This window comes from Erythrolamprus reginae, chromosome 2 (assembly GCF_031021105.1).
Source record: "Erythrolamprus reginae isolate rEryReg1 chromosome 2, rEryReg1.hap1, whole genome shotgun sequence".
Classification (NCBI taxonomy): domain Eukaryota; kingdom Metazoa; phylum Chordata; class Lepidosauria; order Squamata; family Dipsadidae; genus Erythrolamprus; species Erythrolamprus reginae.
In genome coordinates this window covers 8,038,588-8,057,497 of record NC_091951.1, presented here as the reverse complement: position 1 = coordinate 8,057,497, position 18,910 = coordinate 8,038,588, and the positions used below count along the sequence as shown (strand labels likewise).

Genomic DNA, 18,910 nt, shown 5'->3' with positions numbered 1-18,910 from the left:
TGTGCCGGTGCCTGGAGGCTGATGGGGTCTGGATGGGTGTCAACAGACTCAAACTCAACCCTGATAAGACGGAGTGGCTGTGGGTTTTGCCTCCTAAGGACAATCCCATCTGTCCGTCCATCACCCTGGGGGGGGGAATCACTAACCCCCTCAGAGAGGGTCCGCAACTTGGGCGTCCTCCTCGATCCACAGCTCACATTAGAGAACCATCTTTCAGCTGTGGCAAGGGGGGCGTTTGCCCAGGTTCGCCTGGTGCACCAGTTGCGGCCTATCTGGACCGGGACTCACTGCTCACAGTCACTCATGCCCTCATCACCTCAAGGTTCGACTACTGTAATGCTCTCTACATGGGGCTACCTTTGAAAAGTGTTCGGAAACTTCAGATCGTGCAGAATGCAGCTGCGAGAGCAATCATGGGCTTCCCAAGATATGCCCATGTTATACCAACACTCCGCAGTCTGCATTGGTTGCCGATCAATTTCCGGTCACAATTCAAAGTGTTGGTTATGACCTATAAAGCCCTTCATGGCATCGGACCAGAATATCTCCAGGACCGCCTTCTGCCACACGAATCCCAGCGACCAGTTAGGTCCCACAGAGTTGGCCTTCTCCGGGGCCCATCGACTAAGCAATGTCGTTTGGCGGGACCCAGGAGAAGAGCCTTCTCTGTGGCGGCCCCGACCCTCTGGAACCAGCTCCCCCCAGATATCAGAGTTGCCCCCACCCTCCTTGCCTTTCGCAAGCTCCTTAAAACCCACCTCTGTTGTCAAGCATGAGGGAATTGAAATTTCCCTACCCCCTAGGCTTATAGAATTTATATGCTTGTATGTATGAGTGGTTCTTTAAATTGGGGTTTTTTAGATTATTTTTAATATTAGATTTGTTTTCATTGTCTTTTTATATTGTTGTTAGCCGCCCCGAGTCTTCGGAGAGGGCCAGCATACAAATCTAATAAATAGATAGATAGATAGATAGATAGATAGATAGATAGATAGATAGATAGATAGATAGATAAATAAATATTCTTTTGCACATTTTGAGAAGGGTGTGTCCTACCTGGTCAACATTTTCCAAGACACATTTTATAGACCAAGGAAGGTTACAAATATGTCATGGGCAAAGACGCCTAAAAAAGAACATGGGAAAATTAGCAGAGTGGTATCATTTATTTATTTTATTTTATTTGTCCAATACACAATAAGGGTTTTAGTGGGTATATACCTATATACACATAGTAAAATATATGATGAAGGTTATAGAGGAGATACTCATAGTAAAATATATCTAAGAAATAATAGAAAAGAAGATATAGGCATAGAACACATCAATGAAAAAATAGAAGAGATATAGGAATAGAAGAAAGGTATAGGAGATATAGGAGAGCAATAGGACAGGGGACGGAAGGCACTCTAGTGCACTTGTACTCACCCCTTACTGACCTCTTAGGAATCTGGAGAGGTCAACTGTAGATAATCTAAGGGTAAAGTGTAGGGGGTTTGGGGATGACACTATGGAGTTCGGTAATGAGTTCCATGCTTCGACAACTTGGTTACTGAAGTCATATTTTTTTACAGTCAAGTTTGGAGCGGTTAATATTAAGTTTAAATCTGTTGTGTGCTCTTGTGTTGTTGTGGTTGAAGCTGAAAGAGTAGTAGATCCTTGGAACAAACTTCCAGCAGACGTTGTTGGTAAATCCACAGTAACTGAATTTAAACATGCCTGGGATAAACATATATCCATCCTAAGATAAAATAGTATAAGGGCAGACTAGATGGACCCTGAGGTCTTTTTCTGCCATCAGTCTTCTATATTTCTATAGTTCTGTCTGTTCCTGCAGCACCCGCATGATCATGTCCGCAATCAGAGACAGTGGCGGGAAGGGGTAAAGGACACCTCTGTGTCAGCATCCACTCCCTCTGCCCCCAGTGACGGAACCCTCCAGAAGTATCGGGGCATCTGGATATTGTCCGGAGATGCAAATAGGTGAACCAGAGATCAGCTGAACCTCTGAGACAACTCCTTGAACAAACCGGGGGGAGGGGGTCAAGATGCCACTCCGATTTGTCCACCTGAGACCAACTCAGCCGGTCCACCATGATGTTCAATGACCCCACAATATGTTCTGCAAACAGCAACAGCAGGTGACCCTCTACCCACTGACACGCATTGTCCCACTCCTTCAAGAGTGGTCGGCAATATGTCCCCCCGAATAATTGACATGGGACTTCATGGCCATGTTGTCCATCAAGAGGAGGACATGCTGACCCTGCAAACCCCCTTGAAAGAATTTGAGGGCCAACAGGACTGTCCTGAACTCCAGCAGAGCCTGCCACTCATATGAGTGGAGCTTCATGCATGAGCGAGACATCCTCCTTCACATACCAAACTTCATTCATACAACTGGAGGGTGGGCATATGTGTGCCTGCCCCACCACCCCAGGCATCTCCAAGCTGTAAAGATTGGGGACCACTGGCCTAGACCTTACTGGATTGATCCAGTGTCAAACGCTGGAGAAATCAGGAGATTCAGGCAGTTCAAATGAGTATAAGAATTTATTGCAAGCTTAGCTCTTTACAAGAATCTGGTCAAGTGACTGTTGTGGCCAATCCATATCACTGATCCTGGGCAATGGAAACTGCAGTTTAATGTTTCCAAATGTAAAATGATGCACTTGGGGAAAAGGAATCCTCAATCTGAGTATTGTATTGGCAGTTCTGTGTTAGCAAAAACTTAAGAAGAGAAGGATTTAGGGGTAGTGATTTCTGACAGTCTCAAAATGGGTGAGCAGTGTGGTTGGGCGGTAGGAAAAGCAAGTAGGATGCTTGGCTGCATAGCTAGAGGTATAACAAGCAGGAAGAGGGAGATTATGATCCCGCGGTATAGAGCGCTGGTGAGACCACGTTTGGAATACTGTGTTCAGTTCTGGAGACCTCAGCTACAAAAAGATATTGACAAAATTGAACGGGTCCAAAGACGGGCTACAAGAATGGTGGAAGGTCTTAAGCATAAAACATATCAGGAAAGACTTAATGAACTCAATCTGTATAGTCTGGAGGACAGAAGGAAAAGGGGGGACCTGATTGAAACATTTAAATATGTTAAAGGGTTAAATAAGATCCAGGAGGGAAGTGTTTTTAATAGGAAAGTGAACACAAGAACAAGGGGACACAATCTGAAGTTAGTTGGGGGAAAGATCAAAAGCAACATAAGAAAATATTATTTTACTGAAAGAGTAGTAGATCCTTGGAACAAACTTCCAGCAGACGTGGTTAGTACATCCACAGTAACTGAATTTAAACATGCCTGGGATAAACATATATCCATTGTAAGATAAAATACAGGAAATAGTATAAGGGCAGACTCGATAGACCATGAGGTCTTTTTCTGCCGTCAGTCTTCTATGTTTCTATGTTGCTATCGAGAGATGGTTGTGGCCAGGTATCCTACTCCCGTGTACCTGGCACCCCAAGTCTAATGGTGAAGAGGTCAGAGAGGATGTGGTATCAGAGGCTGAAAGCCAACCAGGACCTCCTGCACCTCCCAAAGTGCACGAGTGACTCAGAAGAAGAAGAGGAGCCTCTTCTTGATGCCAGGGTACGCAGAGTTGTCTGAAGGCACAAGTGGCTAAGCAAGATGAGGTCTCTGCATGAATAGATCTCTAGAACAATTGCCCACGTCCTTAGGCTATTTGAGGTTGATCCATGTGACGCTCCAGTGCAGACGTCAACATTTGTTATGTTCCAGATGTCCACTAGATTTTCTCTCTTGGGATATTATTATTTTAATGATGAATTATGAACCAGGGAGTTGGGATAATTACCTCTTGGCTTCTTGCCAACTCAGAGTGAGTCAGTTTTTTTAATTAATTAATTAATTTATTGTTAGAGTTGGAAGGGACCATGCAGGTCATCAAGTCCAACCCCCTGCCTAAGCAGGAACCCTATAGCATCCCAGCCAAATGGCAGTCCAATTTCCTCTTAAAAATGTCCAGAGTATTGGAGTTCACAACGTCTGCTGGTAGGTTGTTCCACTGGTTGATCGTTCTGACCGTCAGGAAGTTCTTCCTTACTTCTAGGTTGAATCTCTCCTTGGTCCGCTTCCAGACGTTGTTCTTCGTCCGGCCCTCCGGTGCCCTGGAGAATAAAGTGATCCCCTCCTCTCTGTGGCAACCCCTCGTATACCTGTAGACATAGTTCCCTCTAAGCTGAGCAGTGAGCAATCGCTCATTTAAAAATCATCATCAACTCAGAGTTTTTCAAACCTGCCCAGAAGCCGAGAGGGAAGGAGAGAGAGAGGAAGAGAGAGAAACAGATAGGAAAAAGAGAGGAAGGAAAAGAGAAAGAAAAAGAATGGGAGTAAGGAAGAGAGAAAGAAAATCAAAATCTAGTTTGAAACTAGCTCAACTATTTAAGTGGCATTTTGATATTGATAGAGTTGCCCTATTATGAGCTCACTGTTATAAACACACAGTACAGTATTTTATTTTGAAATTCTCTGAGGCAAAACAGGGTGGGTTTTTTGTTTGTTTGTTTGTTTCTTTGTTTATTTATTTAATATTTCTGTGCTGCCCAGTCCCGAAGGGACTGCCGCTCAGACACTATACTTTTCCGCCCACCCCAAAAAAAAATTAGAGGGAACACTGCCTGTAGATTGCTATCATGTCCACTCTGGCCCTCCTTTTCTCTAGGCTATCCATGCCCAGTTCCCGCAGTCTCTCTTCGTAAGTCTTGGTTTCTAGTCCCCTGATCATTTTGGTTGCTCTTTTCTGCACCTTCTCCAGAGTTTCAATGTCTCTTTTGAAGTGTGGTGACCAGAACTGAACACAGTACTCCAGGTGTGGTCTGACCAGGGCGCAGTAGAGTGGTATTAAGACTTACCTGGTCTTGGAGTGTATTCCCCTGTTGATGCAGCTTAGGATTGTATTGGCTTTTTTGGCTGCTGCTGCACATTGTTGGCTCATGTTTAGTTGATCATCCACCAAGACTCCGATAATCAACTAAACATGAGCCAACAATGTGCAGCAGCAGCCAAAAAAGCCAATACAATCCTAAGCTGCATCAGTTAATGAGTTAATGAGAGCTGTGTGATCAAATAAAATATCTGTGAGTTTTGGTTTCTGTTTTGGACTCTAATTAGCAGCTGGCACCAGACTTATTTCTTATTTTATTGCTGGATTTCTAAATCCGCCCCCCCCCTCCCAAAACATTAGAATTACATGTTTAAATCTTCTAAAATCAGTGTGTGGGGGCCTATTTCTTGGAGGGCTCATTGCTGGGCCAGAACAGTGACCGTTAAGGAAAAATGTGAGAGTGTAGAAAATAATTCAAGGTGGGCTGAGTTTAGATTTCCCGAGGGCATGCAGGGAGTCATGACTTATGATCATTTGATGTCTCCCTTGGACTTGGTCATTTCCTATATCCAGACTTTACTGGATGGCAGAAATGGTGCATTTAACATGATAAACCCTAAAATCAAGGTTTTACGAAGCCGGTATCAGGCCCAACCCAAAAGAAGAGAAGGATTTAGGGGTAGTGAGCAGTGTGGTCGGCCAGTAGGGAAAGCAAGTAGGATGCTTGGCTGCATAGCTAGAGGTATAACAAGTAGGAAGAGGGAGATTGTGATCCCCTTATATAGAGCGCTGGTGAGACCACATTTGGAATACTGTGTTCAGTTCTGGAGACCTCACCTACAAAAAGATATTGACAAAATTGAACGGGTCCAAAGACGGGCTACAAGAATGGTGGAAGGTCTTAAGCATAAAACGTATCAGGAAAGACTTAATGAAGTCAATCTGTATAGTCTGGAGGACAGAAGGAAAAGGGGGGACATGATCGAAACATTTAAATATGTTAAAGGGTTAAATAAGGTTCAGGAGGGAAGTGTTTTTAATAGGAAAGTGAACACAAGAACAAGGGGACACAATCTGTAGTTGGGGGAAAGATCAAAAGCAACGTGAGGAAATATTATTTTACTGAAATAGTAGTAGATCCTTGGAACAAACTTCCAGCAGACGTGGTTGGTAAATCCACAATAACTGAATTTAAACATGCCTGGGATAAACATATATCCATGTAAGATAAAATACAGGAAATAGTATAAGCGCAGACTAGATGGACCATGAGGTCTTTTTCTGCCGTCAGTCTTCTATGTTTCTATGTTTCTAACAGGGGTGTCAAACTCGATTTCATTGAGGGATGCATCAGGTTGTGTTTGACCTCAAGGAGCCAGGGTGGGCATGACCATGGTGGATGTGGCCAACTTGACATCACTCATGTCAGGGGCACCGGTGGTGGCCAAGTGCTAAGGCAGGTTTTCCATCAGATCCTCCCTCATATTATAATATTCTTCCGTTTCTCCTTTTTCTTTCCCTCTTCCTTCTTGTTTCTTCTTCCTTCCACTCTTTCCTTATTTTTTTTTTCTTTCCTTGATCTCTTCCCATCTTTCCTTCCCTTTTGGCTCTCAGGCCTTGAGTTTGATTCCCCTGATATAGAACAATCCAGCCAAAGTTTTCTTTATTTGCTCACACCTAATAGACAGAATCTTGCCGGACTAAACTCACATTAGTCTCACTCTAACAAATACACCCTGAGAGCTTCTACAGAGTGGCTGTCTTAACTCCCTTCCTCTGTCTTCTTTCCAGGTCTTGGCTGTGCTGCCTCTTCTCTCTCTCTCTCACACACACACACACTCTTTTGGGAGTCTGGGAAACTGCTACTTCACTGTGGTAGGTTGGGTAGAAACATTGTAATGTGCTTGACACAAAAATTACTCTGCTACCTCCAGGATCAAATTGGAACTCAAACCTGGATCTCCGACTACTCCATTGCTTTTAGGACACATCTTTGTAAGAGCAAGATATCTCAAACGATCCATATTTATTATTTATTTTATTTTATTTGTTTATTTAGCCCAATACATAATACACATTGAAGAGAATAGATATGTAGTAATATAACTAAAGAAACGAATAGAAGAAAAGATATAAAAGTATAGGTGGACAAATTTGAAAGGAAGAAAAGATAAATGAGATAAGGAGAGACAATTGGACAGGGGACGGAAGGCACACTGGTGCACTTATGCACGCCCCTTACTGACCTCTAAGGAACCTAGAGAGGTCAATCGTGGATAGTCTAAGGGAAAAATGTTGGGGGTTAAACTACTGAAGTTTGCAGATGATACAACAGTGATCAGACTCATTCGAGTCAGTGATGAATCCACATACAGACGGGAGGTTGAACAACTATCCTTGTGGTGTGACCGGAGCAATCTAGAACTGGGCACACTCAAAACTATAGAAATGGTGGTAGACTTTAGGAGAAACCCTTCCACCCTTCCACCTCTCACAATACTAGACAACACAGTATCAACAGTAGAGACCTTCAAATTTCTAGGTTCTATCATATCTGAAGACCTAAAATGGTCACCTAACATCAAAAACATCATCAAAAAAGCACAACAAAGAATGTTCTTTCTGCACCAGCTCAGAAAGCTCAAACTGTCCAAGGAGCTGCTGATGAAGTTCTACAGAAGAATAATTGAGTCTGTCATCTGCACCTCTATAACTGTCTGGTTTGGTGCTGCAACCCAACAGGACCGACACAGCCTTCAGAGGAGAATCGGAACTGCGGAAAAAATAATTGCTGCTAACCTGCCTTCCATTGAGGACCTGTACAAGTCAAAAGGAGGGCGGTGAAAATATTTATTGACCCATCGCATCCTGGACATAAACTGTTTCAACTCCCACTCTCAAAACGTTGCTACAGAGCACTGCACACCAAGACAACTAGACACAAGAACACTTTTTTCCCATCACTCTACTAAACAAATAATTCCCTCAACACTGTCAAACTTTTTACTAAGTCTGCACTTCTAGTTCTACTAGTTTTTTCTCATCATTCCTATCATCCTTTTCCTCTCACTTAGGACTGTATGACTTTAACTTGTTGCTTGTATCCTAAGATTTTTATTAATATTATGTCTTCATTGCTTATTTGACCCCTGTAACAATCATTGTGTTGTACCACATGATTCTTGACAAATGTATCTTTTTCTTTTATGTACACTGAGAGCATATGCACCAAGACAAATTCCTTGTATGTCCAATCACACTTTGCCAATAAAGAATTCTGTTCTATTCTATTCCATTCCATTCCATTCCATTCTATTTGATTCGATATAAAAATGTTTCATCAGGGGGAAAAAAGGTTAAGGAGATATCATACTATTTAGGCAAAACATCCAATAGAATCAAGCGATTTATTTTTTGAAAGATGGGAGTGGCTGGCAAGTCCTATTGATTCTACCCACCATGAACTATGTGAGGGCTGAACATCACTGCAGGAGGAAAACTAAGGTAGATAATAGTTTGCCTTAGGTGGAGGCAGTTGGCTGTTTGTGATGTCACAAAGGGAAGGAGCAGCTGATTGGCTGTGAAAACAGGCAAGCCCAGGAGGTTTTTAGTTCTTGTAAAGAGATGAGGGATGGGAGGTAAGTGAAGGAAACTAGTAGCCTCAAAGAAGAACTTCTGGCTGATGTCCATGGGTTTCTCCAAAAGAAGGAACATGGATGGAAGATAGATAGATAGATAGATAGATAGATAGATAGATAGATAGATAGATAGATAGATAGATAGATAGATAGATAGATAGATAGATGATAGATAGATAGATAGATAGATGATTGATAGACAGACAGATAGATGGATAGATAGATAGATAGATAGATAGATAGATAGATAGATAGATAGATAGATAGATAGATGATAGATAGATGATTGATAGACAGATAGATAGATAGATATATAGATAGATAGATAGATAGATAGATAGATAGATAGATAGATAGATAGATAGATAGATAGATAGATAGATAGATAGATAGATAGATGATAGAGATAGATAGATAGATGAGAGAGAGAGAGAGAGAGAGGGAGGGAGGGAGGGAGGGAGAGAGAGAGAGAGAGATCCCTTTCCTGCCCAACCCCCCTTTTCCTACCCTCTTGGATCTGCCAATCGTCCTGCGGGGTGGGAATAATCCTCCTCCCACTGACCCTGCGATCATTGCAGCGGGCGACACTTCGGGTTCCCCAGCGACGGCGGCGCCCCCATCGCGTCGAAGAAGAGCCAGAAGTGGCTACTTCCCAGAGCCTGCGCGGCCTCTGCTCGCGCTGGGATCGCTGGAACGAAGGTGGGCGCAGCGGCGGGAGGGTCTCGACGCCCCCACCTCCTCTTCCCCACCCCCCGCGTTAAAGGATGACAGTCCCATTCCTTAGCCCCATTTTGCGAGGCACCGCAGGCTCTCTGGACGGCAGGGGAGCACGGGCAGCCCCCTAGCTCTGCCCCCACCCCTTGCAAAGCCTTGCTAGGCTCGGTGCAAGAGGGGGGGTCCGTTTAGGCCCTGGGGATGGACTGCAGTCCCATCATCCCCAGCCTGCAGGATGCGGATCGGGGAGGCGGAGGAGCGAAGGGAAGAAGAGGAGAGAAAAGCGGCCCAGTTGCAACCCGCAATTCGGGGACGGCATCCTCCCTGCCAAACAGAATTTACAGCAGTGTTTCTCAACCTTGGCGGTTTGAAGATGGGTGGACTTCAACTCCCAGAATTCCCCAGCCAGCGTTGCTGGCTGGGGTATTCTGGGAGTTAAAGTCCACCCATCTTCAAACCGCCAAGGTTGAGAAACATTGATCTAGATTCTAGAGACTAAGCACCCTGCATCTAAACCCCTATAAACAAGGATCTCTGTTTTGGTCTTAGGGTTTCCTTTGGGGGGGTTGAACAGCTTTGAAGCCCCTTCAGGGTTAACAAATGACCTATAAAGCCCTTCATGGCACCGGACCAGATTATCTCAGGGACTGTCTTCTACCGCACCAATCCCAGCAGCTGCTTAGGTCCCACAGAGTTGGCCTTCTCCGGATCCCGTCAACTAAACAATGTCGGCTGGCGGGCCCCAGGGGAAGAGCCTTCCCTGTGGCGGCCCCGACCCTCTGGAACCAGCTCCCCCCATTGATTAGGATTGCCCCCACCCACCTTTGCCTTTCATAAACTTCTTAAAACCCTCCTGTGCCGTCAGGCATGGGGGAACTGAGACATCTCCCCTTGCCTATGTAGTTTTATGTATGGTATGTTTGTGTATATGCTTTTTAAATAATGGGGTTTTTAGGCTTTTAATGTTAAATTGCTATTTTAGACTTTTAATATTAGATTTGTTGTTGTACATTGTTTTATCACTGTTGTGAACCGCCCCGAGTCTGCGGACAGGGGTGGCATAGAAATCTAATTAATTAATAAGAAAGAAAGTAAGAAGGAAGGAAGGAAGGAAGGAAGGGAGGGAGGGAGGGAGGGAGGGAAGGGAGGGAAGGAAGGAAAGGGAAGGAAGGAAAGGGAAGGAAGGAGGGAGCGAAGGAAGGAAGTAAAGAAAGAAAGAAAAGACAGAAAGAAGGAAAGAAAGAAAGAAAGAAAGAAAGAGATGCCGAGGTGGTTCTGCCACTCCCATGCCCTTAATCCATGTGCAAACCCCAAATACGGGCATGTTTAGACCTCTGCAGCTAGAGATTCTGTCCGTCATATGCTGGATTCAGAAAATGCAAACCCACTCAAGAGGTTCTGTTTGAATCTCTTCTCTTCCTTTGCAGGGGACACAATCTGGATTGTCTTTTCTGTGGGCCGCAGCGGAAACTATGGCATGGAAGGTAAGCCATATGGCAGGGGTGAAATTAATTTTTTTTCCCCGACAGGCTCTGTGGGCATGGCTTAGTGGGTGTGCCAGGGGAAGGATTCTGCAAAACCTCCAGTCCCCCCACCCACTCCAGGGGAAAGGGTATTGCAAAATCTCCATTCCTATCTATCTATCTATCTATCTATCTATCTATCTATCTATCTATCTATCTAGATTATCTATATAGATGATCTATCGTTTATCTTTTAACGCTCTCTACATAGGGCTACCTTTGAAAAGTGTTCGGAAACTTCAGATCGTGCAGAACGCCGCCGCGGGAGCCTTCGTGGGACTTCCCAGATTCGCCCACGTTTCTACAACACTCTGTGGCCTGCACTGGCTGCTGATCAGTTTCCGGTCACAATTCAAAGTGTTGGTTATGACCTTTAAAGCCCTACATGGCATTGGACAAGAGTACCTCTGGAACCGCCTGCTACCGCACAAATCCCAGCGACTGATAAGGTCCCACAGAGTTGGCCTTCTCCGGGTCCCATCGACTAAACAATGTTGTTTGGCGGGCCCCAGGGGAAGAGCCTTCTCTGTGGCGGCCCCGGCCCTCTGGAATCAACTGCCCCCCAGAGATTAGAACTTGCAAATTACTCAAGACCCACCTATAACTCCAGGCATGGGGGAATTGAGACACCTCCCCCAGGCTTTTATATTTTATGCTTGGTATGTATGTATTGTTTGGTTTTAAATGATGGGGTTTTATATGTTTTTTCTCTTTTAATATTAGATTTGTTCCACTGTAACATTGTTTTTATTATTGTTGTGAGCCGCCCCGAGTCTTCGGAGCGGGGCAGCATACAAATCTAATAAATTATTATTATTATTATTATTATCATCATCATCTATATATCTATATCTATATCTTTATATCTAATCTAATGTCTGCCTGCCTGTCTGTCTGTTTGTTTATCTATCTATCTGTCTGTCTGTCTATCTATCTCTTTCTATCTATCATCTACCCATCATCTGTCTATCCTCTACCATCTACCCATCATTTACCCACTACTGATGCGATGGGTTTGTAGATATTTTCACAGCCCTCTTTTTGGCTTGTGCACTATAAAGATCCTCAATGGAACGGAGGTTGGAAGCAATTACTTTTTCTGAAGTTCTAATTATCCCTTGAAGTCTATATCTGTCTTGTTTGGTTGCAGAGCCAAATCAGACAATTATAGAGGCGCAGATGACAGATGGAACACCTACAGTTTCTGGAAGCAATTCATTCCACTGGTTAATTGTTCTCACTGTTTGGAATTTCCTTGAGGTGGGCCTGAGAAAGAGCATGGGGCCCAAAGTCTCTTTGGACCTTTTCTGGCTGAAGATGGACATGGATTGGTTTCCCTGGTCTTAATCCTCCAGCATGATGCTTACTTCCTGCTTTTTAATTTTGTTGTCAGGCCAAAGCCATCATTGTCTTGGACATTTTGGCCTGCCATGTTAGTACATGGTACATGGTTGTTTGGGATTGCCATGTTAAACTGCCTATTGTAGTTTCTTGTGTTTAAGTAGTAATATCACTTTAAGAGTTTTGACCGGTTCGCCATAAGAGGGCACCAGTACTCTCTCCTACAATGATGCTGAATTGCTCATTCACTTTTGTCTTTACCTTGAGGGGGGAGTGTGTATTGCTTAGTGCTTGTTATATGCAGTTTATATTGCATTGCTTAGTGCTTGCTATGTGCAGTTTATGGATTGTTTCTGTTTTAAGTATGTATGTAAATAGTACTTAATCAGCATAACTAAGCCTGTGTTATTATTGGCTATAACACACACACATCCACACTCTTCTTAATCTCTGCTCGGTGTATGTCGAAGGTCTCATAGCCTAGCTATACTGAGACATACCAACATTGGTTATGGGCCCAGTGGCAAAGTATTGTGGTTTGTTAATGTGTGGTTTACTTTAGCCAGCATTGTATCACAGTTAGTATTTACACTTTAGAGTGTTTCGTGCTGTGGGAATTTAGAAGAGCCTGCTTCATGAGGGATGTAGAGATATAGTCATAACAAATTCTTTCTAGATTCTCAAGGTCATCCTTTGTTCGGCACCTGCCCAGAATCTGATGGGAGTAACGGATGTGTTTGGCAGAAGGAGATTGGTCAACGTGATGAACTTGTGGGTGTGGGAGCAAGGGAATGAACTTTAAATTGGGTGGAGAAACCCTGCAGTTTTACATTCGGGTTTCTCACAGATGTGCCAACATGGCTCTGCTAATAAATTGGAACTTTGAGGAATGCTTTGCCTCAGACTCAGATTTAATTTTGGATGCTATTTGGAAACCTGACACTTAGAAACATAGAAACATAGAAGACTGACGGCAGAAAAAGACCTCATGGTCCATCTAGTCTGCCCTTATACTATTTCCTGTATTTTATCTTACATGGATATATGTTTATCCCAGGCATGTTTAAATTCAGTTACTGTGGATTTACCAACCACGTCTGCTGGAAGTTTGTTCCAAGCATCTACTACTCTTTCAGTAAAATAATATTTTCTCATGTTACTTTTGATCTTTCCCCCAACTAACTTCAGATTGTGTCCCCTTGTTCTTGTGTTCACTTTCCTATTAAAAACACTTCCCTCCTGAACCTTATTTAACCCTTTAACATATTTAAATGTTTCGATCATGTCCCCCCTTTTCCTTCTGTCCTCCAGACTATACAGATGGAGTTCATTGAGTCTTTCCTGATACGTTTTATGCTTAAGACCTTCCACCATTCTTGCAGCCCATCTTTGGACCCATTCAATTTTGTCAATATCTTTTTGTAGATGAGGTCCCCAGAACTGAGACACAGTATTCCAAATGTGGTCTCACCAGCGCTCTATATAGCGGGATCACAATCTCCCTCTTCCTGCTTCTTATACCTCTAGCTATGCAGCCAAGCATCATACTTGCTTTCCCTACCGCCCGACCACACTTGTTTCAACTGCCAAGGCCTAATGAAGTTTTTCTGGAAAAGGTGCTAGGGTCCCTCCAGCACTTCCTTCCAGATTCTGACTTGGACTTTCTCTTTCAGGCTGCTGTGTCTTTCAAAGAAGTGGCTGTGTATTTCACAGAGGAGGAATGGGCCCTGCTGGATCGGGACCAGAGGACCTTGTACAGGGAAGTCATGCTGGAGATGTATGGGATCGTGGCCTCGCTCAGTGAGTCTCTCTTAATGTGCTCTCGATTCCTGTGTCTGTCCTTTGTACAGGTAGAGATCATCCAAGGGCATGGGGTGAGGTATCATCAATATACCGATGATACCCAGTTATACATCTCCACCCCATGTCCAGTCAATGAAGCAGTGGAAGTGATGTGCTGGTGGTGCCTGGAGGCTGTTGGGGTCTGAATGGGTGTCAACAAGCTCAAACTCAATCCAGACAAGACATAGTGTCAGTGGGTTTTGCCTCCCAAGGACAATTCCATCTGTCCGTCCATTACCCTAGGAGGGGGGTATTATTGACCCCCTCACAAAGGGTTCGCAACTTGGGCGTCCTCCTTGATCCACAGCTAACATTGGAACACCATATTTTGGCTGTGGCGAGGAGGGCGTTTGCCCAGGTTCGCCTGGTGCATCAATTGCGGTCCTATTTGGACAGGGAGTCATTGCTCACAGTCGCTCATGCCCTTATCTCCTCGAGGTTCGATTACTGCAACGCTCTCTACATGGGGCTACCTTTGAAAAGTGTTCAGAAACTTCAGATCGTGCAGAACGCGGCCACGAGAGCTATCGTGGGGCTTCGTAGATTCGCCCACGTTTCTACAACACTCCGTGGCCTGCACTGGCTGCCGATCGGTTTCCGGTCACAATTCAAAGTGTTGGTAATGACCTTTAAAGCCCTTCATGGCATCAGACCAGAATATCTCTGAGACCGCCTTCTGCCGCACGAATCCCAGCGACCGTTTAGGTCCCACAGAGTGGGCCTTCTCCAGGTCCCGTCAACTAAACAATGTCGGTTGGCGGGCCCCAGGGGAAGAGCCTTCTCTGTGGTGGCCCCAACTCTCTGGAACCAGCTCCCCCCAGAGATTAGAACTACCCCTACCCTCCTTGCCTTTCGTAAACTCCTCAAAACCCACCTTTGTCATCAGGCATGGGGGAACTGAGATATCTCCCCCGGGCCTATACAATTTATGTATGGTATGTTTGTATGTATGTATGCTTAATAATGGGGTTTTTAAAAATATTTTAAATTGTAAATTATTAGATTTGTCATGAACTGTTTTTATTGTATTGTGAGCCGCCCCACGTCTACGGAGACGGGCGGCATACAAATCTAATTAATAATAATAATAATAATAATAATAATAATAATAATAATAAGCCTTTCCCTCCCGTTTTTGCCCACCTCTCTCTCTTCATCTCCCCCACACCTTTCTTCTCCCTTGACCTCCATGAGCCTTTCCCTCCCATTTTTGTCCACCTCTCCTCATCTCCCCCATACCTTTCTCCTCCCTTGAGCTCCATGAGTCTTTTCTTCCCGTTTTTGTCCACCCCACTCTGCTCATCTCCCCCACACCTTTCTCCTCCCTTGAGCTCCATGAGCCTTTCCCTCCCATTTTTGTCCACCTCTCTCTCCTCATCTCCCCCACACCTTTCTCCTCCCTTGAGCTCCATGAGTCTTTTCTTCCCGTTTTTGTCCACCCCACTCTCCTCATCTCCCCCACACCTTTCTCCTCCCTTGAGCTCCATGAGCCTTTCCCTCCCATTTTTGTCCACCTCTCTCTCCTCATCTCCCCCACACCTTTCTCCTCCCTTGAGCTCCATGAGTCTTTTCTTCCCGTTTTTGTCCACCCCACTCTCCTCATCTCCCCCACACCTTTCTCCTCCCTTGAGCTCCATGAGCCTTTCCCTCCCATTTTTGCCCACCTCTCTCTCCTCATCTCCCCCACACCTTTCTCCTCCCTTGAGCTCCATGAGCCTTTCCCTCCCGTTTTTGTCCACCCCACTCTGCTCATCTCCCCCACACCTTTCTCCTCCCTTGAGCTCCATGAGCCTTTCCCTCCCATTTTTGCCCACCTCTCTCTCCTCATCTCCCCCACACCTTTCTCCTCCCTTGAGCTCCATGAGCCTTTCCCTCCCATTTTTGTCCACCCCACTCTGCTCATCTCCCCCACACCTTTCTCCTCCCTTGAGCTCCATGAGCCTTTCCCTCCCGTTTTTGCCCACCTCTCTCTCCTCATCTCCCTCACACCTTTCTCCTCCCTTGAGCTCCATGAGCCTTTCCCTCCCGTTTTTGCCCACCTCTCTCTCCTCATCTCCCCCACACCTTTCTCCTCCCTTGAGCTCCATGACCCTTTCCCATTTTTGCCCACCTCTCTCCTCATCTCCCCCACACCTTTCTCCTCCCTTGAGCTCCATGAGTCCTTTCTTCCTGTTTTTGTCCCCCCCCCCTACTCTGCCCAGCAGAGCGCCCGTTTTTGCGATCCTGGGATTCCCCTCCTGGGATTTCCCTACAGCATTGCAAAAACGTGGAAGTCGGGAGGTGGGGTTTCCCATGGAGGGGAGCCTCAGGGGATCCCAGGATCACAAAAACTTGTGCTTGGCTTGCAACAGTCCGGAGGCAGGACATCTCAGTGGCGCCTTGGCAGGTTTGTAAGGTGAAAAAAAGTTCGTAAGAAGAGGCAAAAAAATTCCGAACCCTGGGTTCGTATCTCGAAAAGTTCGTATGATGAGGGGTTCGTATCATCAGGTACCACTGTATTCACAATTCAAAGTGGTCACAATTCAAAGTGTTGGTAATGATCTTTAAAGCCCTACATGGCATTGGACCAGAATACCTCCGGAACCACCTTCTACCACACGAATCCCAGCGGGTGATAAGGTGCCACAGAGTTGGCCTTCTCCGGGTCTCGTCAACCAAACAATGTCGTTTGGCGGGCCCCAGGGGAAGAGCCTTCTCTGTGGCGGCCCCGGCCCTCTGGAATCAACTCCCCCCAGAGATTAGAACAGCCCCCACCCTCCTTGTCTTTCGCAAATTACTCAAGACCCACCTTTATCGCCAGGCATGGGGGAACTGAGACATCCTCCCCAAGGCTTTTATATTTTATGTTTGGTATGTATGTGTTGTATGGTTTTAATTGCTGGGGTTTTAGATATGTTTTATTTTTAATATTAGATTTGTTTCACTGTTATATTGTTTCTATTATTGTTGTGAGCCGCCCCAAGTCTTTGGAGAGGGGCGGCATACAAATCTAATTAATAATAATAATAATAATAATATTCATAATTTCCTAACAATTTGCTTGAATGACTAAGTACATTTGTTCTACTTTTCTGCTTCATTTGTGATCTGTTCTTTTCTCTCTCTTTCTGTCCGAGCAGATTTGGTGATGGAAGATTTCCCTGCGCAAAAGCTGAGGTGTATCTCCTCAAGAATTGCCAAAGTCGAAGAGCAGGAAGAGATCGCTGATAATCTCAAGGGATCATTCGGACAGGAAGGGCAAAAAGCAGAGACTAGGAGGAATCTGTCTGCCTTCCGGGCAGAAGATCCTTGTCAAAACCTAATCCAGAAAGAGGAGGAAAAGAACAAAAATCCTTCAGGTAGCAAGAGATTAATCTCTAAATTCAAACTTGAATTGCCCCACAGAATTTATACAGGGGAGAAACTCTCTCAACATTCAGGAGGGACAAAGAGTTCAAACTTTCTTTTGCATCAAACAATCCATCCAAGTGAGAAATCAGATCATTGTTCGGTGCGTGGAAAGAACTTCCTTCAGATAGCTGATCTTTTGCCACATCAAAGAATTTACAGAGAAGAGAAATTATGCAAATGCTCAGATTGCAGAAGGCAATTCAATCAGAGTGCTGATTTGGCCCGACGTCAGCAATTACACACAGAAGAAGGACCCTACCTAGGCTTGGACTGTGGACAGAGTTTCGCTAGGAGCACTTCCCTTATTTCACACAGGAGAATTCACACAGGGGGGAAACGGTACAAATGCTCGGAGTGCGGAAAGAGCTTTAGCCACACCACGCTCTTAAGTCAGCATAAAAAAATCCACTTGGGAGAGAAGCCGTACCTGTGCTCGGAATGTCCGAAGACGTTCAACACGAACGCTGGTCTGGTTTCTCACAAGAGAATTCACACGGGGGAAAAACCGTACATGTGTTTTGAGTGTGGAAGATGCTTTCGGCAGAGAACACACCTTACGACCCATCGAAGGACCCATACCGGGGAGAAGCCGTACAAATGCTTCGAGTGCGGAAAGAACTTCAGTCAGAGTTCGCACCTAACTTTGCACCAACGCACTCACACGGGAGAGAAACCCTACCGGTGCTTTACGTGCAAGAAGACGTTCAGCAACAGGACTTACCTCAATTGCCACGAAAGGACCCACACGGGAGAGAAACCCTACAAATGCCTGGAATGTGGAAGGAGCTTCAGTCAGAGTACCAGCCTTAGCATCCATAAAAAGATTCATGGAGGGGTGAAACCGTACACGTGTTTTGTGTGCCGAAAAAACTATTCGTGTAAGAAAAACCTCACTTCTCATCAGAGAATCCACAGAGAGAGAAACCCTCTCAGTCCTTGCAGCTCAGAAGAGCTTTTGAAGAAATGCACCTTCTGAATCCCGCTGGTGTAAAACGATTCAGGCATTATAAACTTCGAAAGAGTTCAGAAACGGCAATGGAAATTGTTCTGCCTGACTGGGCTCAGGCGATTAGTAACAGTCCAAGGAAAAGAAATCAAACACACACGTGCTCTTCTAATCAGCAAACTTGTATTAAACAAACAAAAAAGGGTTAACCAAAACAGTCCTTAGTGTCCTCAGTGTCAGGAATAAAGGATAGTGCAAGGCGTAATTCAGCCAAATACAAAACACAGGAAAAAGCAAACAAAGACAACCTGCATGGAGCAGAAACATTTCAGGAGTCCTTTGAATCTTAGAGCAAACAGCAAATCCCAGAGGTTTCACTTTCCACGTGCCTGAAAAGGCTGGGTTGAAAACTCCAAAGGCACGGAACAGAAACTTCAGAGCAGGAACCACAAAGTAACACAGATAAACAGCCACAGTTTGCCTTGTGCCTCTGTTCCCTTTTATACCTTTAGCCCTCATTAAGGGAACCACACCCAGCCCTCAGTATAAGAACCACACCCAGCCCAGGTGCTACTCTGCTCACTAATAATAGTCCTTTAATTGAGCCCTCCTTTGCATAGCTCTTCAGCTACGGATGTCTATGAATTGGTCTGCAGAGGAATCCAA

The 18,910-nt window shown here is 44.9% G+C and overlaps 1 protein-coding gene across 1 annotated transcript; it reads left to right on the top strand.

Annotated features, from left to right (window-relative positions):
* Positions 1 to 3,496: 3,496 nt before the first annotated feature.
* On the top strand, positions 3,497 to 18,561 carry LOC139159091 (zinc finger protein 436-like). Its single transcript, XM_070736453.1, has 6 exons — positions 3,497 to 3,595; positions 7,593 to 7,690; positions 9,067 to 9,187; positions 10,630 to 10,686; positions 13,740 to 13,866; positions 17,028 to 18,561. Exons 1-6 carry the CDS (start codon positions 3,497 to 3,499, stop codon positions 18,272 to 18,274), a joined length of 1,749 nt encoding a protein of 582 aa, XP_070592554.1. The 3' UTR covers positions 18,275 to 18,561.
* The last annotated feature ends 349 nt before the right edge of the window (positions 18,562 to 18,910 follow it).

What these genes read in the sequence shown, in the direction of transcription:
- LOC139159091 (XM_070736453.1), top strand. Translation starts at nt 3,497, where the DNA reads ATGTGGTATCAGAGGCTGAAAGCCAACCAGGACCTCCTGCACCTCCCA. An exon ending in AGCCTCTTCTTGATGCCAGG is followed by an intron (nt 3,596 to 7,592) that starts GTACGCAGAGTT and finishes GCAACCCAACAG; the next exon opens with GACCGACACAGCCTTCAGAG. An exon ending in CTGGGATCGCTGGAACGAAG is followed by an intron (nt 9,188 to 10,629) that starts GTGGGCGCAGCG and finishes CTTCCTTTGCAG; the next exon opens with GGGACACAATCTGGATTGTC.